A 24,371-nucleotide genomic window follows, 5' to 3' on the forward strand; every position below is an offset into this window, starting at 1 on the left:
GTGGAAACACAAGCAAAAACTCCTTTCCCAAGTAACCCGTCCTTATATTCAAACTTAGAAACCAAAGCATTTTTAAAATATATAAATTGGATTAATTTGGAAGCATTGATAATCAAAGGTATTGTAGCATCTGTAGCTCTTTCCTCAGCAATCAAACAATTTAAAGACAACAATATAGCATATAGTATCCAGACTCTCTGTGTATTTTCCATCTTTACATGGCTTTTTATTATTCTATTTCTTTTACTTTTATTTTTTCCTTTTACGAGACAGGGTTTCTCTGTGAAATCTGCCTGCCTCTGCTTCTGGAGTGCTGGGATTAAAGGTGTGTGCCACCAATGCCCAGTTACTCTTTTTCTTCTTCTTTTTATTAAACAGTTTATCCTGTTTTTTTCTCTCAGAAGTCTATTTTTAAACACACTGTAAAACTTTAGAGGTTTTTCTTCATCTGAATCTGTCTTTATTGTAAATCTTTACCTTTTCTGGCCACGAGCCTTTTATCTCCTAAACAACATTGTTAAAAGAGCCTTGCGGGTTTTGCCACTTATGCTGAGTCAGGAAGCCTCTCTTAAAGGAACCACTCAAGTTTCTGCTTGTCACTAGCAAACAGGGACCACCCAAGAAAATGCTCCTGCCAAGAAGTAGTGCGTCTTTCTGTTCTTTTGCTTCTAAAATCCCTTTTTAAGCTTTTGTGAAGTTTTTATGTGGAAGTTCGTAAAACCACATCCTGACACCATTTTGTAAGGATAAGTATTTGTGCCACCGGCCTGAGTTCCTCTGCAACAATAGGACCCCCAAAATTACACACAGAGACTTATATTAGGTACAATGCTGCTAGCCAATGTCTGGGATTTCTTATTTGCTACCTCAGTCTTAATTATCAACCATAATTATTAATTTATATATTTTATAGACTCATTGAGGATGCTGGCGGCGTGTGTCCATTCTTCTTGGGATCACATGGTAGTTCCAGAGAAGAGAGGAGGAGGAAGAGAGTGACTGCCTGCTTATCCCTGCTTATATTCTGAGTCTGCCTGCTATGTCACTTCCTGCCTGGATCACAAGACTTTACTACATTTCCCAGAATCCTCCTCCACTCTAGTCCCACCTAACTTGCTCTGTTATTGGCCAACAGTGTTTTGTTCAACAGTCAATAAGATAAACATATACACAGAAGGATGTTCCCCATCAGAATCATACTAGGGTTTCACAAAGAGGTCCTAGAATCCAAAGAAAAATCTGATGACTGTGGAAGAAAGACTAGAAAAGTCACTTGTAGATGGAGTTTCTATCCTGCCTGGTCCCACAGCCCTTTAGTCCCAAATAAACACACAGAGGCTATATATTAATTATAAACTGTTTTGCTGATGACTCACGATTTTTGTTGGCCATCTCTCTTAATTATTAACCCATTTCCATTAATCTATGAGTCTCCAACTACTCTTGGCTTACCGGTGATGTCTGGGTCTCTTCCTTCCTCATCAGCTACGTGGCATCTCAGTCAGGACTCCTGTTATGATAAATCTTTCCTCCAAAAGCAGCAGAGCCCCACCACCAAATGTGTGCTTTATGCCAGCCACCCACCTGAGTTAGGGCCCAAATGAATACATATGAACTTGTATTAGGTTTAAATGCTGCTTGGCCAGTGACTAGGATTCTCATCTGTTAGCTCAGTCTCAATTATCATGCATCTATATATTTTATAAGACTTATCTTATCGGACGCCTTGTTGGCATCCCTCCTTGCAGGTGGTTCACATCCAGCCACTGGAGGAGGAAGCAGAAAAGAGGGCACTTCCTGTTTCTCCTCGCTCAAATATGAATCTCCTTGCCATGTCACTTCCTGACTGGATCATCACTTCTCTATTACATTTCCCAGAGTCCTCTTTGACTCCTAGTCCTGCCTAACTTGCTGCCATTGGCCAAACAGTATTTTATTCAACAATCAATAAGATAAACATACATAGTACATTCCCCATCAGACTCCTCTTTCCATTCCTGTTCCCAGCATTCTCCTAGTATGGTAGTCCTACCTATATTTCCTATGTGGCTACAACCTGCCTGTCCATTGGACAAAACAGCTTTATTCATCAACCAATAAGAGAAACATATATTCACAGCATACAGAAGGACATCCCCCATCAGACACTATTCTGAAATATACCTAGAACATTCTGTACAATTAATCTACTTCTTCAGGTTTCTTAAGCCATTAACAGTAATTCTCCAAAATTTCCAGTACCCTCTAACCTTACTGTCTTACATAAAGGAATAATTTTCCAAAAACGGACCAAGATTTGTTTTGTTGTTGTTTGGGGGATTTTAGTGTTGTTGTCAAGACGGGATCTTAGTCTGTAGCCCAGACTGACCTCTTCTGTAACTTACAGTAAACTTGAATTCTCAGTAAACCTGCTACCTCCACCTTCAAAGTACTGGGATTATGGTTATGATCCACCAATCACACCTGGCTGAAGGGTGAGAATCTTAGAGGAAAGTGATCAGAAACATTTTCAGCCCAGGAAAGGAATAGGGGAAAGAATAGAAAAATCTCTCAATATAAAACCCTTTGAAAAATTTCACATCTCAGAGGCACAGGCCCATTAAAAATAGATTTAATCAGAAGATTATAAATTGCCTCCTGCAAGGATGAGAGGGAGCAATAAAGAGTGAAAAGGAATAAAGTATGTTATATACATGCACAAAATGTCATGATGAAACCACATTCTTTTATGTGATTAAGATAGGCTAATTAAAAATTTTAGCCCCCTTTCACTCCTTAAGTGCCACACCAGGCTCCAGTATATTAGTGGATTAGAGCTGAAAGATGTACAAGATACAGGCTATCCTTCACAGGAAAACTTAGCAAAGTGCAGCATCAATGGATGAAATAAAAACAAGACCACTAGAAAAAGTGTAAGTTCGAAGCACCTATAATTATGGAAGGGATTAAATACAACCCAATTCCTGGTGAGATGAAGATTAATTCTCAACTAGAGGCTTAGTTAACTTAATTCCTAATACCAAATATGTTTTGAATTTTCAACAGAAATGCAAAGAACACCAAAAGGCAAGAAAAAAATCACAGTCTGAAGAAACAATATAAGCATCAAAGCAAGACTCTTAAGTACCATTGATTTGGGACTTTTCAGAGAGAAATTTAAAAATAAGTGTATTACAAATTTAATGAAAAGGTAAGCAAAGTGTAGGAGTAGATGAGTAATATAATCAGAGTGATGGAAATTCAAAGTAAGAATGTTTAAATGCTCTTTAAAATGAAAAACACTAAAGAGAAAATGAATAATACTTTTAATGGATTCATTAGTGGAATCAACAGAGCTCAGGAACTGATAAGTGATCATAGAAGTAGCTCCATAGACATTTTCCAAACCTAAGTGCAAAGAGAAAAAAATGAAAAGAAAGAACATGAAGAACTGTGAGAAATCTCCATATGATGGAGTGTATGTAAATGATTACCAAAAAGATAAATAAGAATGAAGAAGAAATATTGGAAATACTCATTGAAGGTAACTTTCAAATATCAATGTTAGACACCAAGCTGTGAACCTAGTAATCTCTGAATACATTAAGCAAATCAAATATTCAAAATGTTACATAGATTTATCATATTCAAGTAAATAAAAGCTAAGATAATGATAGAGTTTTTTAATCCAGGAGCAAAGCCACTTTGCCTTTAAAAAACACAAATATGAATAACAGTGGACTTCTTATGAGAAGTTGTGAAAGACAGTGAAGAATGACCTGCCAACACTGAATTCAACACTTAATAAAATTATCTTTCCAAAGAGAAGGAAAAGAAGAGTTCTTGAGATGAAACCAAAAAGCATTTTGTTCCAGGAGTACCTTACTACAAGAAATATTAAAAGATGTCCTAAGATAGGAGAAAAATAATACAGTCAGAAATGCAATCTCCCCCTATTTTAAAAGAATGGTGGGATAGTTTTATTATCCTTAGATTATCTAAATATTGCATTATCTTGTTTTTTTCTTTTTTACTTATTCTTTGGGAATTTTATACTTGAATATAGTGGGCAGGGGTCTTTCTTTTAAAGGGGTCCTTTGCACCTGCATGCAGACTATGCAACCATGGAACCCTGGGATGACGAGGGTACAGCCTGAGTGCATTCTGCCAGGTGACAGGGGCAGGCCAGCATAATGCCTGCATCACTACAGATAAGTGAAATAAAAAAAAAACACGATATTGTATTAATGGACCAAAGGATACTTGAAACACACTGTTGTAAAGTACTTTCACTAAATGGTAACCAATAATCCTATTTTCAGGTAGACCTAAATTAATTAAAATACATGCAGTAAAGTTTAGCACAATCTCTGAAAATTTTTTGAAATGTGTATGCATAATTGATACTCTAATGGATGAGCTAAAAATGGAATCATGTAAAATGCTCAATTAAGATCAGAGGGTGCAGAAAAGTACCTCTTACAACAAATAGAAAATATAAATATGGTCAACATTAATCTAAATAGAGCAACAGTAATTCTAAATGTCGCTGATCAAAATGCAGCACTAAAGACCAATAAGCAATGACTAGTGTTTAAGAAAAACTCTGCTAGAAAAAGATAAAAGTAGTTAAACGAAAAAGATATAAGGAAAGTTATACCACATTATCACTAGCACTGTTATAGTTAAACAAGACTGACTCTAGAACAGGGAAAATCTTTAGTGATAAAGATAGATTAAGCAGACAGAAAATCAGTAAGGATAAAGATTATCTCAATAGCACTATTAAAGAATTTGGCCTATTAGACGTTTATTAAATATCTAACCCCACAGCAGAATTCACATTCTTCTCAAATATACATGGAACATTAATCAAGATAAACCATAGTTGGAGGTCATAAAACAAAGATGTACTTCTATAGATGAATGGATAAATTGTGGTACATCTAGACAGAAGAATATGATTCAGTGTTAAAAGGAAATGAGCCATCAAGCTATGAAAAGACCAGATGGAAATGATATTACTAAGTGAAAGAAGCCATTCTAAAAAAAGGGCATATACTGTGTGTTTTCAACAATAGGGTTTTCTGACGAACAATGAAGACAATAAAAAGAAAAGCCATCAGTAGAGATTAATAAGTGGAAGGATTAATAGGCAGCAGAACACAAAGCAAGTTTAAGGTTGTGAATATACCCTAGATAACACCATCATGAAGGATGCATGTTATTCACTAAATACTAGTCCAAACTCACAAAATGTGTAATACCAAGAATAAGCACTAATGCAAACAATAGCCATTGAGTGGTAGTGATGGATCCATATAGGTCATCACTTACAACAAATATACCACCCTGGTAGGGAATATAGATAATGGGGAAGGTTCTGCACACATGTAATAAAAGGTATGTCAGAATTCTCTGTAACTTCATTTCAATCTTACTATGAACTTCTGAATGATCTTAGAAATACTTTTAAATAAAAACACGTTACCAATTTAAAATAATTGAAGTCACACAAAATATATTCTTAGATGGTGATGAAATTAAACTAGAAATCCATAATAAAAAGATCTTAAATTCACAAATATTTGGAAATTGAAAATTCACTTTTACATAACATGTGGGCCAATAAACACATGCAAACATAACTTTTAAATAGCTTAAGTAAAAAGGAAAATTCTATTTATAAAAATTCGTGGCAACTGTAATAATAATAATAATAATAATAATAATAATAAAAAGAGAGAGAAAAAAATTCGTGGCAAACAACAAAAGCAAGCTAAAAGGAAAACAGACAGCATTAAATACATATACTAGAAAACTATGACATTCTAACATGAACAGCGCAATCTTCCACCTTAGGAAACTGTACAATGAACAACAAAAGCAATCAGAAGAAATTAAATAATTTAAAAATTTATATTAGAGGGAACTAAGAATTTTAAAGGGGTGGGAGGAGAGAAGAAGCAGGGAAAAATCAAATAAGGTCACATGACATGAAAAGGGAGACCTATTTGAGGGAAGGAAGGGGACCAACAAGAGGGAGAAAAGAGTGGTTGGGAAAGGTAGTACAGGGGAATAAGAACAAAGTACAATGATATATGTATTTCAAAACATCATAATGAAACCCATTACATTGCATACTAGCTTCAAATTAATTTTAACAATTGAGCACAAACTGACAGTAATAGTAGGAAAGTAATAGAGAAAAATCAATTAAAACAAAGAATTCTTTTTCATTATATTTATTGTTATTTTGAAAGTTTTATTAGAATGTAGTGTATTGTGATCATATGTATCTCCCACTATTTTCTATCATCCCTCTCCTCCCTCCTGATTACTCCCTTCTTCTTACTGACTAGCCCTCCTTGTGTCTCTTTGCCTTTTTCCATTTTTGCTGCTGTTACAGAAGTCTGGTGCTGGTAGCCATAGTTGCTGCATGTTTGTGTTTGGAATAGCAATGTGATATCCGGAACACAACATTTCATAGAGCTCCTCTCCAATCTCCAACCACTTTCATTTTTCATTGTATTCATTCACTATGAAGGGTTCTGTGTTATACAGCACATTTTCTTATACATGGAGCATATTCTCCCTTTCTTCTTTCTTTTCAGTTCTCCCTCCCATCAGTCACCTTTGTTCCCTTAGACAGTTTGCTTCCACTTTCATGCCATATATGCACACACAATTTAATGTAGATATGAAATCTATGAACCACAAATGAGAGAAGACACACATATGCCTTTCAGAAGCTGGACTGATTCACTGATTCATTTCCTACAAACAACATAACTTTGTTCTTCATGGCAAAACAAAAAATTGTGTTTCTATATCAAGTTCTCTTTATCTGTTCCTCTAATGTTGGACATTTAGGTTATTTCCACAACTCAGCTATTTTTACAATTAGTCTGTTACATTACACACACACACACACACACACACACACACACACACACACACACACACATTACTGAGTCCATTTAGTGTTACCCATATATACTTGTGTTTAGGGATGATTGTTTATCAAGGTTCCTGCTGCTGGAAAATATTATTCTTCCTCACTTAGAAACCACTGGTTACTGTAGCTCTTTATCTAGGTGTGAGGCCTTTACTAATTTCCTCCATCTACATTGGCTTGTCAACTGATGCTGTCATTGTTCTGGTCTTGTTTCCATATTGCTGAGATGTCACGGTTGCAGCATTTCTGTAAAGTGTCTAGAAGACACTATCCATCAGGAGGCATCCTGGTCCTCTGACTGTTACACACTTTCCCATCCCTCTTCCATGATTTCTCCTGAACCTAACCTTAACATTAGGGGTGGATGGCAGTTGTGTCAGTTGGGGCTACCTGCCTTCCATGGTCAGTTGTTCTCTGCATATTGACCAGTTGTAGATTTCTGTAATGGTCTCTGCTGCAAAAAGAAGCTTCTTGATGAAGAGTGAGAGCTACACATGTTGGAGAGTATAAATGTAAGTATTTAGCACTGAGCCAAACTCCTGGAATCCAGTTGCAGAGAGGGAGGAGTGATGAGCAAAGGGGTCAAGACCATCCTGGGGAAACCCACAGAAACAGCTGACCTGAGCAAGTGGGAGCTCATGGACCCCAGACTGACAGATAGGGAACCTGCATAATACCAAACCAGGCCCCCTGAATGTGGGTGTCAGTTGGGGGGCTTAGGCAGTCTATGGGGCCGCTGGCAATGGAACCAGTATTTATCCCTAGTGCACAAATGGGCTTTGAGAGCCCATTCCCTATCAAGGGATACTCTCTCAGTCTAAACACAGCGGGGAGGGCCCAAATGATGTGACAGACTTTGATGGTCCCCCATGGGAGGCCTCACCCTCCCTGAGGAGTGGATGGGGGTTGGTGGGAGGAGTGGGAAAACAGGAGGGAGAGGGAACTGGAATTGGCATGTAAAACAAGATTGTTTTAATTTAAATAAAAATAATTAAAATGTAAGCATTTAGAATGCAGTAAGAAATTATACTCATTTGAAAAATGACAGCAATATGGTCACCTCTAGAGTCTATGATCTTTCTGGTCTTGAGTACTTGGCTAGGCATGAATTCTCTCCCACTGAGAAGACCTTAAGTCCAATTAGATGGCTGTTGGTAACTCCAAAGATAAAAATGCCACTAATGAGCAATTAGAGATATCTTACCAGGCTGGTCATTGCTGTGGTTTGAAGGATTTACAGTTGGGTAGGGTTTTTGACTGCTTTTCTCTCTTGGAAGCTTGCATAACACCTTCTGACAGTATAAGAGCTATTTCTCAGAGAAGAGGCTTATGGGCCACTACAAGTCCTAGTCTTCCAAGTCCCATGCATGAAGTTTGTGGTATTGCAAGCAGCAGAGTCTTACCTTCAAGTTCTAGGATGCACTAAGGACAACAGTAATAGCCTATATTGTTTAGGAAGCCTCTTAGACTGCACCAACCAACAACTTAAAAGGAGATTTCCCATGCCTGGCACTGGAGTTGTTTTAGATAGTCTGTCTCTTCGGGGGAGATTATCACTCCATGTGGCATAAGGCATAACTCCGTTATAAAAAGTAAGCTTATAAAATAATGTGTTTTCCTCTGCTTTTCTCAAACATCCTTAGTGCTATCTACATTCCTTCCTCCCTCTCGCTCTTTATTACCCTTCATCTCCCATTTCCAGCTAAAGTCCTCTCCATTTCCCCCATTCATTCCATCCTCAAAATCTTTGAATGCAAGTAATATTAAAAACTCCATAACCAACCTCACCAACAATAAGATTATATACCCAAATTTCCAATGTCAGAAATAAAATAGGAGTTACCATTGCTGATTCCACGTGTAGTAAAAGAATAATAAAGGAATAGGGAAACAAAACCTATACTTGCACACTTTATAACTTTGGTTAAAATGAAAGAGGCAAATTACTAAAATGCAAAGAAAAGGAATACTGCCTGAATAGAAGCAGATGGCCCAAATGAAAAGGATTTATTGTTCTCTATTAGTTTCACCTATTAAGTTCTTTCAAACATTTAAAGAATGATAAATGTCAATTTGCCACAAGCATTTCCCAGAAAACAGCAGCAAAGAGAATTACCTTCACACCAAAATAGGAGTAGAATATTATAAGAAAGGAAACTGCAGAAAAATATTTTATGAAAATAAACTACAAATTTGGCAACAAAATCAAATTGTACATAAGAATGCATGAAGATAATTAGACACCATTAACAAGTGGGATTAACCTTACATTAGCAAGGCTATTTCAATACTTGAAAATTGGCTATTATAATCCTTCACATTCAAAGCTAAAGCAGAAAAATTATATGGTTACATAAACAAAAATCTATTGAGAGAACTAAATTCCTACTCATGGTTAAATCCATAAACTAGGAGTAGAGGGAAAAGTCATTCAATGTGATAAAAAATCATAAAGGAAAACTCCATCCAGCATTATTTTTAAAAGTGTTAAACTACATGTTTTCCCCCTAAAATAATCAGTGTCTATATGGAAACTCCAACAAATCTAACAAAAAAAGAAGAATTCAAAAAAGAGAGGGAAGAGATGACAGAAAAGGTTCCTTGAACAAACTAGCATCTTAAATGTACAGAATCAACTGTCGATATACAGAAATCCACTTATTTCCTATATATTCTCAATGAACACTTCTAACAGCAGTAAAATATATATGTATATATATATATACATATATATATATATATATATATAGTACAGAAGGAATTGAAAATACTGATAAAAGAAACCAAAGAATATCAAGACATGTAAATAAATGTGTTCATAAATTCAAAAATTCAATATTGTAAATGATACCAATTCTTCCCAACTTTATCTACCTACTCAATGCTATCCCAAGAAAGCCTGCTAAGATCCCAGCTGTTTTGCTTATCAACAAATAAACTAGTATTTCAAATATACAGAATAGAATGTCAACATACAGCAATTCACTACTTTCCTGTATATTTTGTCAGTGAACAATTGGAATTTCTTTAAAAGTGTGATCCATTTATATGGATTGTAATTAAGCATTAAACATGAATGACACGTATAAATGTAATTTATATACTTATTTATTCTAGAATGTAAATGAACATTAAAATGACCAAGGCAATACTGAAGAATAAAGTCAGACAACTCATACTGCTCAGTTATCAAAATATAGTCTAAAGTTACAATGAGCAACACAATATGTAGTTCATAGAGCAACAGGCACAGTACAATGAAGTAAAAATTAAAGATAGTGCTTCCAAAGGACTCAACTAACTGACTTTGTCAAATGCACAAAAACAATTACACTCTTTCCCCATATATTGCTGGAGTAAATATCCAGTACACTCTTTCCCCATATATTGCTGGAGTAAATATCCATGAGAACAAAAATTTATCTATATGGAGAACATATAGGTGGCACATAAACTCACAGAACGATGTCCACAATCTTTTTAAAGTATCAAGTATACACAAATAAATTGAAACCACAATAATATATCACAGCACAATTATCAGAGTAGGTAAAAAAAAGAATAACATCATCAAATGCTGAAAATATGCAGAGCAATTGCATCACTCATATGTTACTGGTGGGAATATATAAAGTCATGTATTAGCTCTAAAAAACAGTTGGATGGCTGCTTATAGATCTTAACACGCTATTATCTAGGACCTACAACTATACATCTGAACGTTTATTCCAGAGAAATGAAAACACATCATCTCCTCAAATATCTATATGTCCTCAATGACTTTCTGTTGCTATGGTAGACATGACTAAAAACAACTTAAAGGAAGAAAGGCTTTATTTCAGTTTACAGGTTACAGATCTTCATCTAGGAAACCAGTGCAGGAGCTCAAAGCAGGAACCTGGAGGCAGAAACTGAAGCAGAGACCATGGTGGAGTGTTTCTTACTGTCTCACCCTACCTTACACATCTACATTTTAATACAGTCCAAGCCAATCTGCTTAGTGATAGCACTATCTATAGAGGGCTGGGACCTCCCTCATCAATATTCAATCAGGAAAATCCCCTATGGGAAGTGATGGGCCTTTATTGTGTCTAAGTTATATCGATTTCAGCACTTTAGCTATAATATTTCATTCTAGGTTTGCACAGTGCTACTCCTGGAAATTAGTAGACAGTACAGAGAACCTCTCTGCTCTGGATATTTTCTTCCACTTCATTTTTGAGAAAACGTCCTATTATGATCTCTCTGGGTAGCCTTGAACTCTTGATTTTCCTTCTGCTACTCCCTGAGTACTGGGATTATATCACCTGATATAATGCCTGATTGTAGCATTTATTTCTTTTATAAGAATTTATTTATTTTGTGTATAAATGTGGTTTCGCTTGCATGTGCATGCCTGATATCCCAGGATATCAGAAGAGGGCATCAGGTCCCCTGAAGCTAAAGTTACAGATGCTGTGAACCACTGTGTGGGTGCTGGGAATTGAACCCTGGTCCTTTGGAAGAGCAACAAGTGCTCTTAAACTGTGAGCCAACTCTCCAGCTCCTCAACATTGAGTCTTAAAACTGAAAGTTCAGCTACAATTAAATCAAAATAACAATGCTTAATTAAAATTAAATGTTTATTGAATATAATAATAGGCTATTGGTGGTTACCTCTTCCACAATTGTCTCATTGAAGTTGTGGGAAAGGATGTCTAATTGGGAGAGACTGAAAATTAGTGAGAAGTAAGAAAAATACTGAATAAATTATTCTATCCAGATATTGTAGGGCATTTTCCTCCAAATTGTAACATTCCCTCCAAAAAGTAAATTGGAACATTTGCTCTAGAGAGAAGAGTATCATGGGACTTGGGAGGCAAACAAAAGTCTACATGCCTGCTATGTGACCCCAAAGGGTCACACCCCACAGGTAGAGAACCACTTCTCTGTATCATACACTTACGTCTTTGCAAAATCACTGGCTCTTTGTTCTTTGTCATCTCATCATTTTTATTCATGTTACTCCTTCCTCTTTAGCCGATATCATCCCTTATTCTTTTTCTCTAGCCCTTTACTCCATATCATCCTTTCGTTTTTCTCTTACCATTTCACTTTATCATATATCATTCTCTTCTTATTCCATGTTGCCTCCTCTTCTTACCCTATGACTCTTGCCCTTATACATGCCCTCCTCTTTATTCCCTGTCAGTCCCCCCCCCTTATCTCATGTTATACTCCCCTCTTAGCTTCCTAGTGCCATTCTTCTTGTCCCTTGTCATCCCCGCTACTGTATTTGCCATCACCACTCTGCCTTACCCCATATCATCCACTCTTTATCTGTCATCAACTTCCCCCCTTTACCCCATGCCAACAACTACTCTTTATTCCCAATCTCCTCTCTCTTTTCCTCACATCATACCCTCATATCTACTCTACACCACCTATCCCTCTTATCCCGTCATCTTGTTCTTTTTATTCTCCATCATCTTCCCTCTTTATTTCATTTTGTCTTCTCTTTATTCTTCATTATACTTCCTCCTTATCTCATGTCATCTCCTCTTCTTTATTCATTATTCTTCCGCATTATCCCATGCCATCCCTTCCTCTTTATCCATAATCATCCCTCCCCCTTATTGTATGTCCCCTCCCCTTTATCATATATCACCCTCTCCTCTATTCCTCATCTTTGTCTTATGCCATCACCCTCTCTTCATCTTCCTTGCCCATGTCATCTAATCTCATTTTCCATCACACCTCCTTCTTACCTGTTTCGTGCAGTCTTCTTTCTCCACCATCATCCCTCCCATTTATCCCATACTGTCTCCCTTTGTTCCTCCGTCAACCTTAGCCTATATCATTCCCTCCCTTCATAAACTATGATCGGTTCCATTGATGTCATGCCGTCTTCTGTTGGATATTCCTCATCACGTCATAATCCCGTGTCATCCTCTCTTCTTTATTCTCCATCACTCCCCGTTCTTAGCCCGTATCAAGCCATTTTGGTTATCTGTGATCTTCCTGCTTAATGCTGTGTCACATGTTCTTTATTCTTTATCACCCTCCCAACTTATCCTATACAAGTCCCTTCTCTTCATACATTGTAATCTATTCCCTTTATCCCATGTTGTACCCTCCTTATGCCCCATCACCCCCTTAACCCATTTCATCCCTTCCTCTTTATCCACCATCTTTTCCTTTTCTATCATGCCATATCCCCTTTATCTACAATCATCCTTTTACCCTTATCCTGTCATCCCCTCCCCTTTATTACCCATCTTTCTTCCATTTTATTCCCCATCATCCTTCCCTTTTGTGCCTCTTCTTTATTCCTTATCCCATGTCTTCCCATCTTCATTATTTTCTATCATCTTTCCTCCTTACCCCATATCATCCACTCTTCTTTATCCACTATCATCTACTCCCTTTACCTCATGGCATTACTCCTCTTTACCCACCATTAGCTTTCCCCCTTATCCCATTCCATCCTCTCCTTTTTATCCACAATCACCCCTTCCATTTATCCCATGTCGTCCCCTCCTCTTTATTCCCCACCATCGTTCCTTATTATGCCATGTCATGCCCTCCTTTTTGCTCCCTGTCACCCCCCCATATGCAGTACTATCCCTCCTTCTTTATTGTCCACTGCCTCTCTGTCCTTACCCCATATCATCCCCTCTTCTTTATTCGCCATCATCTCTCCTCTTTATTTTGTTCCATCTCCTCTTTATTCCCCATCACCATCTCCCTTACCCCATATCATTCCTCCGTCTTCATCCACATCTTTCCCTTTATTTATTTATTTCATGTCATACCTTCTTTATCCCCATCACCCTCTTTATCCCATGCCATCCTCTCATCTTTATTACCCATCACCCCTTCTCTTTATCTCATATCATCCACTCCTCCTTTTCATTCCCCATCCCCCTTTTATATTATCTCCTCTTTTTCACTTCCAATCAACCCCCTCCCTTTATGTCTTTTCTCTATCTTATTTTCCCATTTAGATCACCACTCAGAGCTCCCAAAATTCTAAGTTAAAAAAACACACTGTACACCATGAGTATGATGCTGTCACAACACAGATGTTTATTAATGATGATGAAATGCCAGAGAAGTTTTAACAATCACAAATCTTCGAGCTCTGTGGTTGTTACCCATTGTATGATCAGTTTCTATCCCTCAATACAATACATTCTTCATTCTAAGGACCTCAGCAGTTGTTACCCATAAATATCAGTTGTAATTTGGATGTCATACATAACCCATATCTGTGTTTTACCAGAGCAAGTCCCGCAAATTTGTACCGTCCTGCATAGAGGAAGTACAGAGACGATAGGTAAGAGAGTTTTAATCAGGTGACGTTAACTAGTTGGAACTATGTGTCTGTGCCTAACTAGTTGTTTCATTGACAACGGGGGCAGGAACCCCCGATGTCTTTAAAACTGATCCAGGACTAAAATCTAATTTTTTCCTCTAACTTTTGACCCCAGAAAAGCTAGTTAGGCTTACACTTGAGGTTTCCCTGTTGGGGTGTCCTGAGCAAAACTGCACAAAATTTTGGGAGCGGCTGTTTGACGAGCCATTGGTCTAAATAATTTGTGGGGGAGAAAAAGAAATCCTGAAGCGGTGGAGTTGCTGCGGGGACACGGCTATGAGTTGGCGTGACACAGTTTAGCATTAATTGTTTGTCAGCTGTCTGTAGGCTGACCTAACGTTCTAACATGCCTCTTGAGGGCCTTTCCAGTGAGCTCTCGGGAGGAGGGTAGGAAAGTCAGGAAAAGCATGCAATCCCCTTGGGGTGGGGCGGGAAAGCACCTCGAGATTTGTGAGCTTCTCTGGGACAGATGTTTATCACAAATGTAACACCAATTAAAGGAAGGGGCTGTAGTGAGAGAAAGCCTGGATCAGGGGTAAAAGAGAAGGCAAGGTAGCACCAGGGAGCCTGGGCATGACACAGAAACATCTCTACTTTTGCCAGCTAAAGATACCAAGCATCCCCAGTAGTGGGGCTGGCAGTGTATTTGGAATTCCCATCCTGACCCGAGCATCAGGTGGAACTCCTGCAAACCCTCAGATCTTTATCTTCAAGACTCTTGACTATTTCCTGTGACATTCCAGGTCTACCCCCACCCTTTTCCCCTGTCCGGCACCTTATGGGGGGAAAACATCTAAGGAGAGAAGCTGATGCCAGATTTGCCCTTCTTCTTCTGGAGCTCACCAAGCAATGGGCGGTCTTTCTCCACTTTGGGGGGTTTCCCCGCTCCTTCTTCATCATCATGGGAACTCGCAGTGCCAGTAGGCACAGTGGGCTCCTCAGTGGAACCTGAAAAATAGTAACAATGTTAACTTCTTATGTTTCTAGACTTCATACTTTGCATACCACCCAAGGCACTAAGACCTGGTTTTGAGCTTCAAATACAATACTGGGTAGGAGGCAGAGCAAGGAAAATCGCCCCCGTGTAACATGTAAGAAAACTTCTGCCTAATAGAAGACCAAAGTGTTTTGAATCTAAGAGCATTGTGGAAGCTGGCATAAGATTTAGGTTAGGAAACATAAAGAGTGAGGCAGATGCCCCATGCTCAAAGAAAATAGACCATACCACCATGAATGGGGGGGGAGAATTCCTAACCACCAACATCACCCTCCAAGTAGCCTGGTTAACTTTACCAAGCAAATGAGTAACAGAGGTGGAGCTTAAGATTAGAACACTGGTGGGGGCAGAAAGCAAGTTTTATTCTTCAGTGATTCTTGGAAAGACTTGTAGCCCATGACTAGGCCAGAAAGAGACTTGTTTTTAAGCCCAGTAATACTGGATATTCTTCAAGTTCTGGCATCTCTTCTTCATTTGGGGTTCATCATTTGAGACTTCATCACCTGATGGGATCTTTTCAAGATTGAAAACTTTTTCTGAATCTTGGGGTTCATCATTATTTGGGGCATTTACATTATCTGGGATTTCATTAATGTCTGGGGCTTCATCATTACCTGGGATTTCATCAGCGTCTGAGTCGGCATCTTCGTTGTTTGGAACAACATCAAGATAGGGAACCTCCGCAAGATCCAGATGGTCCTGGTCTTCAAAATCTGATTCGTCATCAAAGTCATAGTTCAGGCTATCTCCAAAGGTAAACATATCATGCACATCTGGAGCTCCTTCAGGGGCTGGAACCACATTAAAACAAGGTAATTCTTCAAAGTTTGGGATCTCAATGATTTCTGGGATTTCATCATCAAGTTCTAAATTATACTCAAGGGTAGGAAGACCATCAAAATTTAGAGTGTCATCTTCATCCTCACCAGCACCTTCCCCATCCTCACCATTGTCTTCTTCATCAAGCTCTCATATGCCCTCAAGATGTGGCCCACAAATATCAAGGTAAGGTGGGATTTCAAGATCTTGAACTTTCCCCCAAACTACTCCCTCACTGAAATATTAAAATACTAACTCTCATTTACAGACATTATTTTCAGAGGATTAACCTTCCTTTCTCAAGGGGCTTATCTTCAGCAAGGACCTATTTCTCTGGGAGGGCCTGGCCTTCTGCAAGGGACTGAACTTCAGTAAGGGCCTGACCTTTAGCAGAGATCAGATCTCTAATAGGAAACTGACCTTCATCAAAGAGCTGGCTCTGGGCAAGGACAGCAGCCTGGGCTTCAGTAGAGTTTTCCACTGGATCAGAAACTAGAGCATCCTCCTCCATCTTAATGCGAGCACTCCTAAACGGGAAGGAATTTGAAAAAAATTAATATGTTTGCCCCAAAGTTGATTAATATCAAGATGGCATGAAACTGTTAAGTCTTGTAGGGTAAACATAAACAATCCATAAAGTTAAAACTGCACTCACTGCATCTTCCTCTGATTTCGGCGTCTGATAAAATCCAGAGCTTCAGGGCTGGCCTTCCACACGCGCTTAGCAACCTGCTTCTGAATGTGGGGGGGCACCTGGAGGTAAAAGTTGTAACCTTAATTGCATATCTCTTTTCATTTTTACTCATCTTTATTGGGTATTTGGCACCACTGAAGACACTGTGACCAGCAAACGTGGGAGGAATTTCGAGAATAAGAGACTTGGTTATCCACATAGGAATAAGTATACTCAAACATCATGCTTACCTGGAAGAGGATATCCCAGTTATCAATCATGGCACGGACCACGTTGACAGATGCAACATAGTGATCAATCCCCAGCTTTGTCTTCCTGGATTCCCTCTTGGCCAGCTTCCCCTTCTTCAGGATAGTAGTTCCAAACACCAAGGCCAAGTTGGTGGAAGTCATTCGGTTACCAGGAACCTAGGTAAAGAAGTGTGATCAACCTTGAGGTAGTGCTAGAAGCTGTACAAATAGATGTGTATCGTTTTTATTGTTGGTTTTCTCTCTTTGCCCACTTTACAACCAGCTTGATTTCACTACCCTTTCCCACAAATTTTTACCAGCTGTCCATCAACACCAATGGAGTCTTCGCAGTTCTCAGTGATTTTATGCAGTGCCTTCAGCAGACGTTCAAGGGTATCGCTGTGGCAGGGTGGCATCAGGTAGACCAGCAGCTGCAGGGCAGAAACCTGATCCCGGGGACTCAGAGCTAGAGGAAGGAAAATAGGACTGGTTCAGTGATCTAGTCTTTGCAACAACCTGATATCAAAGGAGACACATTTCTGCCTCGTGGTTGCTGGTGATTGTGGAGAAAGTACCCAGGCAACATGCTTTTGCTTCCTTCCAAAGCATCTGGATGATATTAGGGTCTCTGAAAACAAGAAGTGACCTTCTCAACCTCAACATCAAAATCAAATCTCTAGAGAGCCTGGTTCTTCATTGCCCTGAGAAGGCACATTCAACAACTTCCAGAAGCTTAAAGGAAAATTCCAAGCAACAGATATGTCAGGGAACAGCAAGAGATACAGAAAGCAACCTGGAGAGGGTTTTATTGGTTTTTTATTTTCATTAACAAATAAAGACTGTGTATTCTGGAGAAATACATTTCCTATTCTGATGTTCACTCTAGATTCCTGAGGGCCTATAGCCTGAGCGCTCTCATTAGATTTGTGCATTGCTTCTTTTGCTTGCACCAACAATGGAGGGCAGAAGACTCACTTGCAGTCAGGAGGAAGGACATGTACAGATCCTCAGGCACCAAAGAGTCCTTCATCTCACGGAAAAACAGCCTGAGAAGTGCAGCCACATCATGGACATTCACGCTGTCAGGCAGCACAATATCCAGACCTTGGTCAAATAAGTCGCGGAGCTAAAAGAGGGGGAAGAAGATGTGAAGTGTCCGCCTGGCCCATCAGCTGCCTGTTCTTGGACAGCTCTTCAAGAAATGGCAGGCTTCAGTCAAGATAGCTGCCAATGGAGTCTAGCCAGGGGTCTATAAAAAGTATCTCACTCCCCCATCAACCGTGACACTACCCTATGTCTATGAGGGAGCCCTTATTTCTTTCTTACTTTTCTTACCTAAAGAACAAACATGGAAATACAGTGAGTTTACCTGAAGTACTCGGTACACAGAGTACTCAGAGGTGAAAATCCCCACGGAGTTTAAGCCTGAAAGAAAAGATCAGAGATCCTAAGCATCTATGACCCTTGTTTCCCAATTATGTTTCCCCTTTTCGCCCTTAGCAGCTGCATTACAACTTTCAGTGGTATCAGGGGAATGCTATGCAAGCCCTCCATCCTATAGCTTCTCTCTCTTTCCCTTTCTAGAACATTCTTCCTTTTCCCTTTACTTGTTGCTTTCCTTCATTGAACCATTTTGTGGTTTCCTTACCATGCTTCTCAATGAATTTGCAGCAAATCTCAACAATCTGAGGGACTTGTCGAGCAATTGGGTTGAGGCTCATCTTCCTTTTGGATCCCAGAAGTCGCTGCCCGATAGGAAGTGAAGCCTGTGAGATCTGCAGGTTCTGCAACAGCTGGTCCCCACCCTCCAGTTCAGAGAGGCTGTCCACAGACACTGCACCCTGTGGAAAAATCAAGACTTTCTTGAAATGGAGGAGAAGGATCATCCGTTGGGACCTTCCTAAGTGCTGACTGGCAACCCCACCCCTTCTATTTCTGTTCAGTCCCCACACCATAAGGACACAAGCCTTGACTCCTCTCCACAAAGGGCCCCTGCCTGAAACCTCGGAGACTGAACTCACTCGACGACCACGGCGAGTGAACTCTCTGGGCAGGGTGGGCTCAATCCTCCTGCGATTGAAAAAGCGCCTCATGCGTCCAAACATCCTTTGCGCCACGTTTCCCCGAGGACCTGGGGCATCGTCATCCAGCATTGAAGCTTCCAGTTCAAGATGCTTGCGGCGGGTAATCTCATTCACCAGCACCTCTTCCAGGCGGATGCCAAAGGTCTTGAGACATGCATCTGGGAAAGAATTGCAAACGTCAAAGCCCCATAGCACTTCTATGGGGGGGGGCTACATGGGCTTACAGCATTACTCTTCCAAGCAATCATCAATAATCAACCCTGCCCCACCCCAGGCCCACAGCGCCCCTCTGTGGAAACCAAGGCCCTGCAATTGTTAGGTGAAAATGACTCAATGTCACTCAACTACCCCGACGTGGCTTAAGGTTTCATCCCTGCCTATGTCTTGACAGTGTTTGACCACCTTGAAGCAATGAGGGAAATTTCTTTTGGGGTTGATCTGTCTGGGGTACGTCCTCCATGAAGCTATGACAAGTCTGAGAGGACCAGCAGCTATTCCTCCATTTCCTGATATTACCCTCTAGGGGGTTTCCGGGAGGAAAAGGGAAGACTCTTCATGGGCAATAGGCACCAGCCAGAATCCAGTATCCAAGGATCACACTACCAAAGGGGATTTAGCCTTTTATTTATTTCCTAAGGAAAAGAAAAAAAAGCCCCCTCACCCCTGTCCTGTCCTCTCAGGATCAGAAACCACTTCTCCAGGGTGTTTGGACGGTCAACGGGTAGAGCTATGAAAAGGAAAAAAGAAAAAAAACATATACAATCACATTCATATAGGAAGGGCTAAGTAACTGAAACGTGGCAGTGGATTGATCTGCAGTGTGAGGATGGGAAGTGGGAGGCTGTCCAGCCCAAGAAAAGTGTTTTGCTTTCGCCCGGTCTCAGTTTCCCCTCCTGATCACAGGATTTATTCTCCCTAGCATGTTCAAGATTACAAGAATTTAACCTAAGCAGTATAATGTCCCAGATATATCTTGCTTTGAACCAGTGATTTCTCAGCGCAACGCTTAAAACATAAATTCAAAAGCTCAGAGGCGCTCTGATCATTCAACAGGCGAGGGGAGGGGCTCTGCCTGCAGCGCCACCACGGGTGAGGGTCGCCAAGTTGCTGCGGAAGCGCTCACGCGCGGATTTGCCGTCGCTCCTTGTGCTGCGGTGAGAGAATTGGCGACACCTGGCTGTTTCCCCGCTCCAAATCCCGCAGTGGTGACTGCCGGGGTCTCTTAGCCTTTTGCTTCATCCAGTTCAGGCTGCGCCAGAGGTGCGCGCCTGGCGAACCTGGCTTCCACCCCTGCACTTCCCAGTCTTCCTGGAGCGCCCCTCGAGTGTCGCGAATATCTCCCACCTCCCCTATAGCCTGCAGCTAAATCTGTGCGCGTACCCCTGAGATCTGGGGTACGCGCTCTGGAACCTGGTCTTTCCCCTGGTCCCCTGGCTTCCCCACAACTAGCAGAGCTGGGTTGCGCTCCGAGCGCACCACCAACCCCCAAGCCCGCACAGCCTTCAGGCTCTTTGCCTGGGTTGGCGCGTGTCTCTCTGCTTCTTTCCCACCATCTCTATCTCTCTCCACCGTGCAGTCTCTTCCCGTCCCGGTCCTCTTTCAGAGTGTCCCTTTGAGCCTCGGTCTCTCTTTGCCCAATTCTCCCACTACACCTGGTGAGCTCAGTTTCATCACCTGCCCTCGGTCCTACCAGGCTTACCGTCCCCTCAAAACCCCAGGCTTCGACTCTACTCAACTAATCTTTTACCTCTTCTGAAATTCAACAAACAGTATTAAACTCCAGCTTCCTCCGTTCCCGGGGCGCCCGGTCCGGTTCTGAGACCAGGAATGACCCCCTCTCACCCTCCAGGACCTCAAATCTATCCATGCCGTCCGGGGGGTCTACTCGCCCGAGGGCGAGGACTCCACACTCCGGGTATAGCTCACCTCTGTCCGGCTTGAATTCAGAGAGGAAATGTCTGGCCACGAGTTCGTGGTAAGCAGTCTCTTGCAGCTTCAGGCGCTCCAGCTCGGAGAGGCTGTGTATGGATACCATGTCCATCCTGCGGTCCGGGTTCTGTCCTGGTGCTCCTCCCAGGACGCTCACTAAAATAATGAAGGCAGACAACAACAGCAAAAGAAGCATGATTCTGGGACACTGTGTCCTTGCTGCCTTGAGAAAAGCATTGCAGCCACCCATTCTGGAATCGGATGATCATCAAGGCTGCATCATCCAACTGTCACTGGACCTAGTGAAGAGAACTATGGGGGGGAGGCAAAGAGGGAGGGAAACTGGGAGGCGGCTTCACCCTCAAGCAGGGCTGTCTCTACTTCATTATTCAGGGGGAGAAGAAGAAAAAAAAAACAACTTGGGAAAAAAACCCAGCTATGAACAGACTGGCAGTCCAGAAAAGAGAAAAAAACTAACAAAAAATTAGGGGAAACAGGTTTTTTTTTTAAAAAAAATAGTCGACCTTATGTTTTAAGCACTTTGATGCAACACTAAGACATAATATTTTCTATTAATTAATTTGAGCACTGATAGCTTTTTTTTCCATGATGATGCCCTTAGCTGTCTGGGTTAGGTAAAAAGGAGGCATCTATCCAATCAAGAAGCACTGTAAATTTAAATAACTCTTTCAGAAGACAAACTGAACACATGGATCTGAAGCCAAAATTTATGTCCAGGTCTTATGACCTAGTAACTCCCCTTCTAGGAATCTATTCTAATGAAATCTTTTACAGACAGGAATCATCATATACAAATGAACCATCCAATAAAATATCTAGCCCCCAAATGAGATTACTTAAATCTATTATGTAATAAATAGTAAGGAAATGATGCAACCATACATTGGTACCTACAAAGAGATTTTCAACAACAAATATAAAATACAGAAATTATGATCACCTCTATGTGAAGAAAAACATGCTTAAAACACCAAAACAAACACACTTAAATTCTAACAAGTAGTCTTTAGTGGTAGAATTTTGTTTGCTTTTACTTTTTCTCATTTATTAAGCCTGATTAGGTTGCATTTCTTGGTGGGGGGAAGTCAACTTTTATGAAAACAACCTCATCTATAGACTATTTCTAGTGAGACTCTGGGCAGAATTAATGATCACTGTGAAGATTGTCTTACTATAGTGGCAAAGCTGTTGTACATGTCCTTTCTCCATGGCCCTATCTGCTACTGTGCTCAGCCTGCACATCCCTCAGTGGAGACCTCCCTGGACCCCACACAGCATCTTTTATCAATCCTCTGTTACTCATTTGCTCTTTCAGCCACTTATCAAAAGAAAAATATCTGTATTAATTGCCCACTTTAATACTGCTCTTTTCATAAATGATTTAATAGAACGCAGTGAAAGACATACACAGGTTAGCAACAGTTTATAAAACCTTTTGCTACAGCAGCTGGCAAAGATATAAACAAAGTACTGTGAGAACAGAAAGGAGAAAATAGATAAGACTGCCTGGAAACAGGCTTAGGGAGAGGAGGGGGAGAACACAGAGAGACAGCGACAGAGACAGAGACAGAGACAGAGATAGAGACAGAGACAGAGACAGAGAGATAACAGCTTGTGCAAAGGCAAAGATATAAAAAATAGAGTGACATCTACTTAAAGCAATATACAGAAGCTGGACGAAGATAAATCATGAAAAACCCTATAATGCATATTTAAAAGGTAGACTTTTTTCTCCAGGCAATAGGGTACTACTATAGGGTTTTAGTCAGGAAGTGATAGAGTCATAGAAGTCCCTTTGAAAAATCCCAAAGAGACATGAAAACCCTAGTTTGAGTAGAGGGGCAAAGAATTGGCTACATATGTTAGAGATCCTGAATGGAAATGACAAGATTTAGGGCAAAATTCATTTGAATGGAAAGGAAGAGTTTAGGATAGCTTCCGAGCTCATTATGTCAGTGGATATGTTTATGGCTAGTTTCTGGCTGAGAAAATAATTGGGGACATGGGGAACTAAGCCTTTTGACAAAAGGCAGCAACCTCATAGCATTTTTCAAAGCTTCCCTCTCATATGGAGGTTTACAAATATGTTCTATATATTATTCTTGGGGGGGGGCTTAAAATTCAAAGATCAGATAACATGGCTGTTGACAGACTAAGTCAGACAAAGGTTTCTCATACTGTAGTCTAAATAAATGAACTATGCTGTCTAGAAAGAAAATATACTTCTCCTTGAGTTTTATCAACAAAAGTCTCTTTTACCCACTTACCTTATTGGCAAATCAGAGATACCAGAAATGACTGCCAGATAACTGAGGCATGTGAAAGAATGAGGGCTGTTTCTGTGGCTTTTAGATGAAGCCGAGATGAAAGCCTATAGATTCTAAAGCTCCTTCAACTGCAAAGCAATACCCTGAATGCAAGCTGAACACCAAAGCTCGACCACCAGATAACAACCAAAAGTGACCATTTAAACCAAAGGCATATACATTTAAGTGCAGTTCCAGACTGAACTTCTAACAAAGCCTACAATAGCAAACCTAAATGAGGGTCTCATCTTGACAACAATCTAGCTTTGGCTTCACATTTCTATCATCCCAGTCCCCCTCCCCTTATCCAGTCCAAACATCTCAGTACCTCTCTTGGAGTTTCAGCTATTTCTTCTTGAGGCTTACCAGAGCTGTTCACCCAAAGAGCAGAGCTGGTTCTTTCCCCAAAAATACAGGATGAAAATAAATCCCTCCCTCCTCAAAAAAAAAGGTGAGAACAAACAGTGAAACCTCAAATCATCATCAGCCCTAATAGAAGAGGGAGAGAGAGAGAGGGAGGGAGGGAGGGAGGGAGGGAGGGAGAAGCCTTGGAGAGATGAGTCAGCCTAGATGCTTACAATTCCAAAGGAAATCAAAGGCCTTACAATAAACCGTTTGTCATTGCCTCCCTGCTTGAACATACAGGGCTGAACTTAACAACAGTCATAGGCTGCAGTACTGCCAACAAAATTGACTCCATTTTGTATACCTTCAACCCTCTCGGATCACCAGTAGGCCCCAACACTATAGCAGAGCAGGAAGACCATAATGCCCCCAAAAGAAGCAAATAGGAAACACGGGGAGGGGATAAACAGTCTTTAGCACTATGGGGCAGGCACAAAACAGTTCTTTAGGTTTAACCAATATGCTTATTCTCAATCCTGACTTGCCAAGCTGAACACAAAAGAAAGCTCACCACAGGGAACAAAGTGCCTAGGGACCTCTTGCTTCAGTGTCTTCCCCTCCCAGCTTCAGCATGCCATTTTGTAGCATTGAA

At 40.4% G+C, this 24,371-nt stretch overlaps 1 protein-coding gene across 3 annotated transcripts; it reads right to left on the reverse strand.

Moving 5' to 3' along the window:
- Positions 1-13,982: 13,982 nt before the first annotated feature.
- On the reverse strand, positions 13,983-23,873 carry Arhgap36 (Rho GTPase activating protein 36). Of its 3 annotated transcripts, none has more exons than XM_035450060.1 (13): positions 23,741-23,873; positions 21,045-21,203; positions 19,780-19,845; positions 19,056-19,276; positions 18,683-18,875; positions 18,404-18,459; positions 18,010-18,160; positions 17,352-17,500; positions 17,035-17,211; positions 16,766-16,863; positions 16,531-16,637; positions 15,906-16,082; positions 13,983-15,242 (listed from the first exon to the last, which is right to left on the reverse strand). In XM_035450060.1, the coding sequence occupies exons 2-13, from the start codon at positions 21,157-21,159 to the stop codon at positions 15,088-15,090; spliced, it is 1,665 nt and encodes a 554-aa protein (XP_035305951.1). In that variant the 5' UTR covers positions 21,160-21,203; positions 23,741-23,873; the 3' UTR covers positions 13,983-15,087. The 3 variants fall into 3 exon arrangements, with proteins under 3 accessions (XP_035305951.1, XP_035305950.1, XP_027289256.1); XM_035450059.1 differs by having other exon boundaries at positions 23,703-23,862; XM_027433455.2 differs by lacking the exon at positions 23,741-23,873 and having other exon boundaries at positions 21,045-21,297.
- Between the last annotated feature and the right edge of the window lie 498 nt (positions 23,874-24,371).

This window comes from Cricetulus griseus, chromosome X (genome assembly GCF_003668045.3).
Source record: "Cricetulus griseus strain 17A/GY chromosome X, alternate assembly CriGri-PICRH-1.0, whole genome shotgun sequence".
NCBI lineage: Eukaryota > Metazoa > Chordata > Mammalia > Rodentia > Cricetidae > Cricetulus > Cricetulus griseus.

Bases quoted from the DNA above. Each gene is read 5' to 3' on its own strand.
- Arhgap36 (XM_027433455.2), bottom strand. From the start codon at position 21,297: ATGGGTGGCTGCAATGCTTTTCTCAAGGCAGCAAGGACACAGTGTCCC. The intron at 19,277-19,779 runs GTGAGGGGGCTT...ATTCTTTCCCAG, and splicing joins CCTGAGAGGACAGGACAGGG to ATGCATGTCTCAAGACCTTT. The intron at 15,243-15,905 runs GTAATGATGAAG...ACTATTTTTCAG, and splicing joins AGACGCTGATGAAATCCCAG to GTTCCACTGAGGAGCCCACT.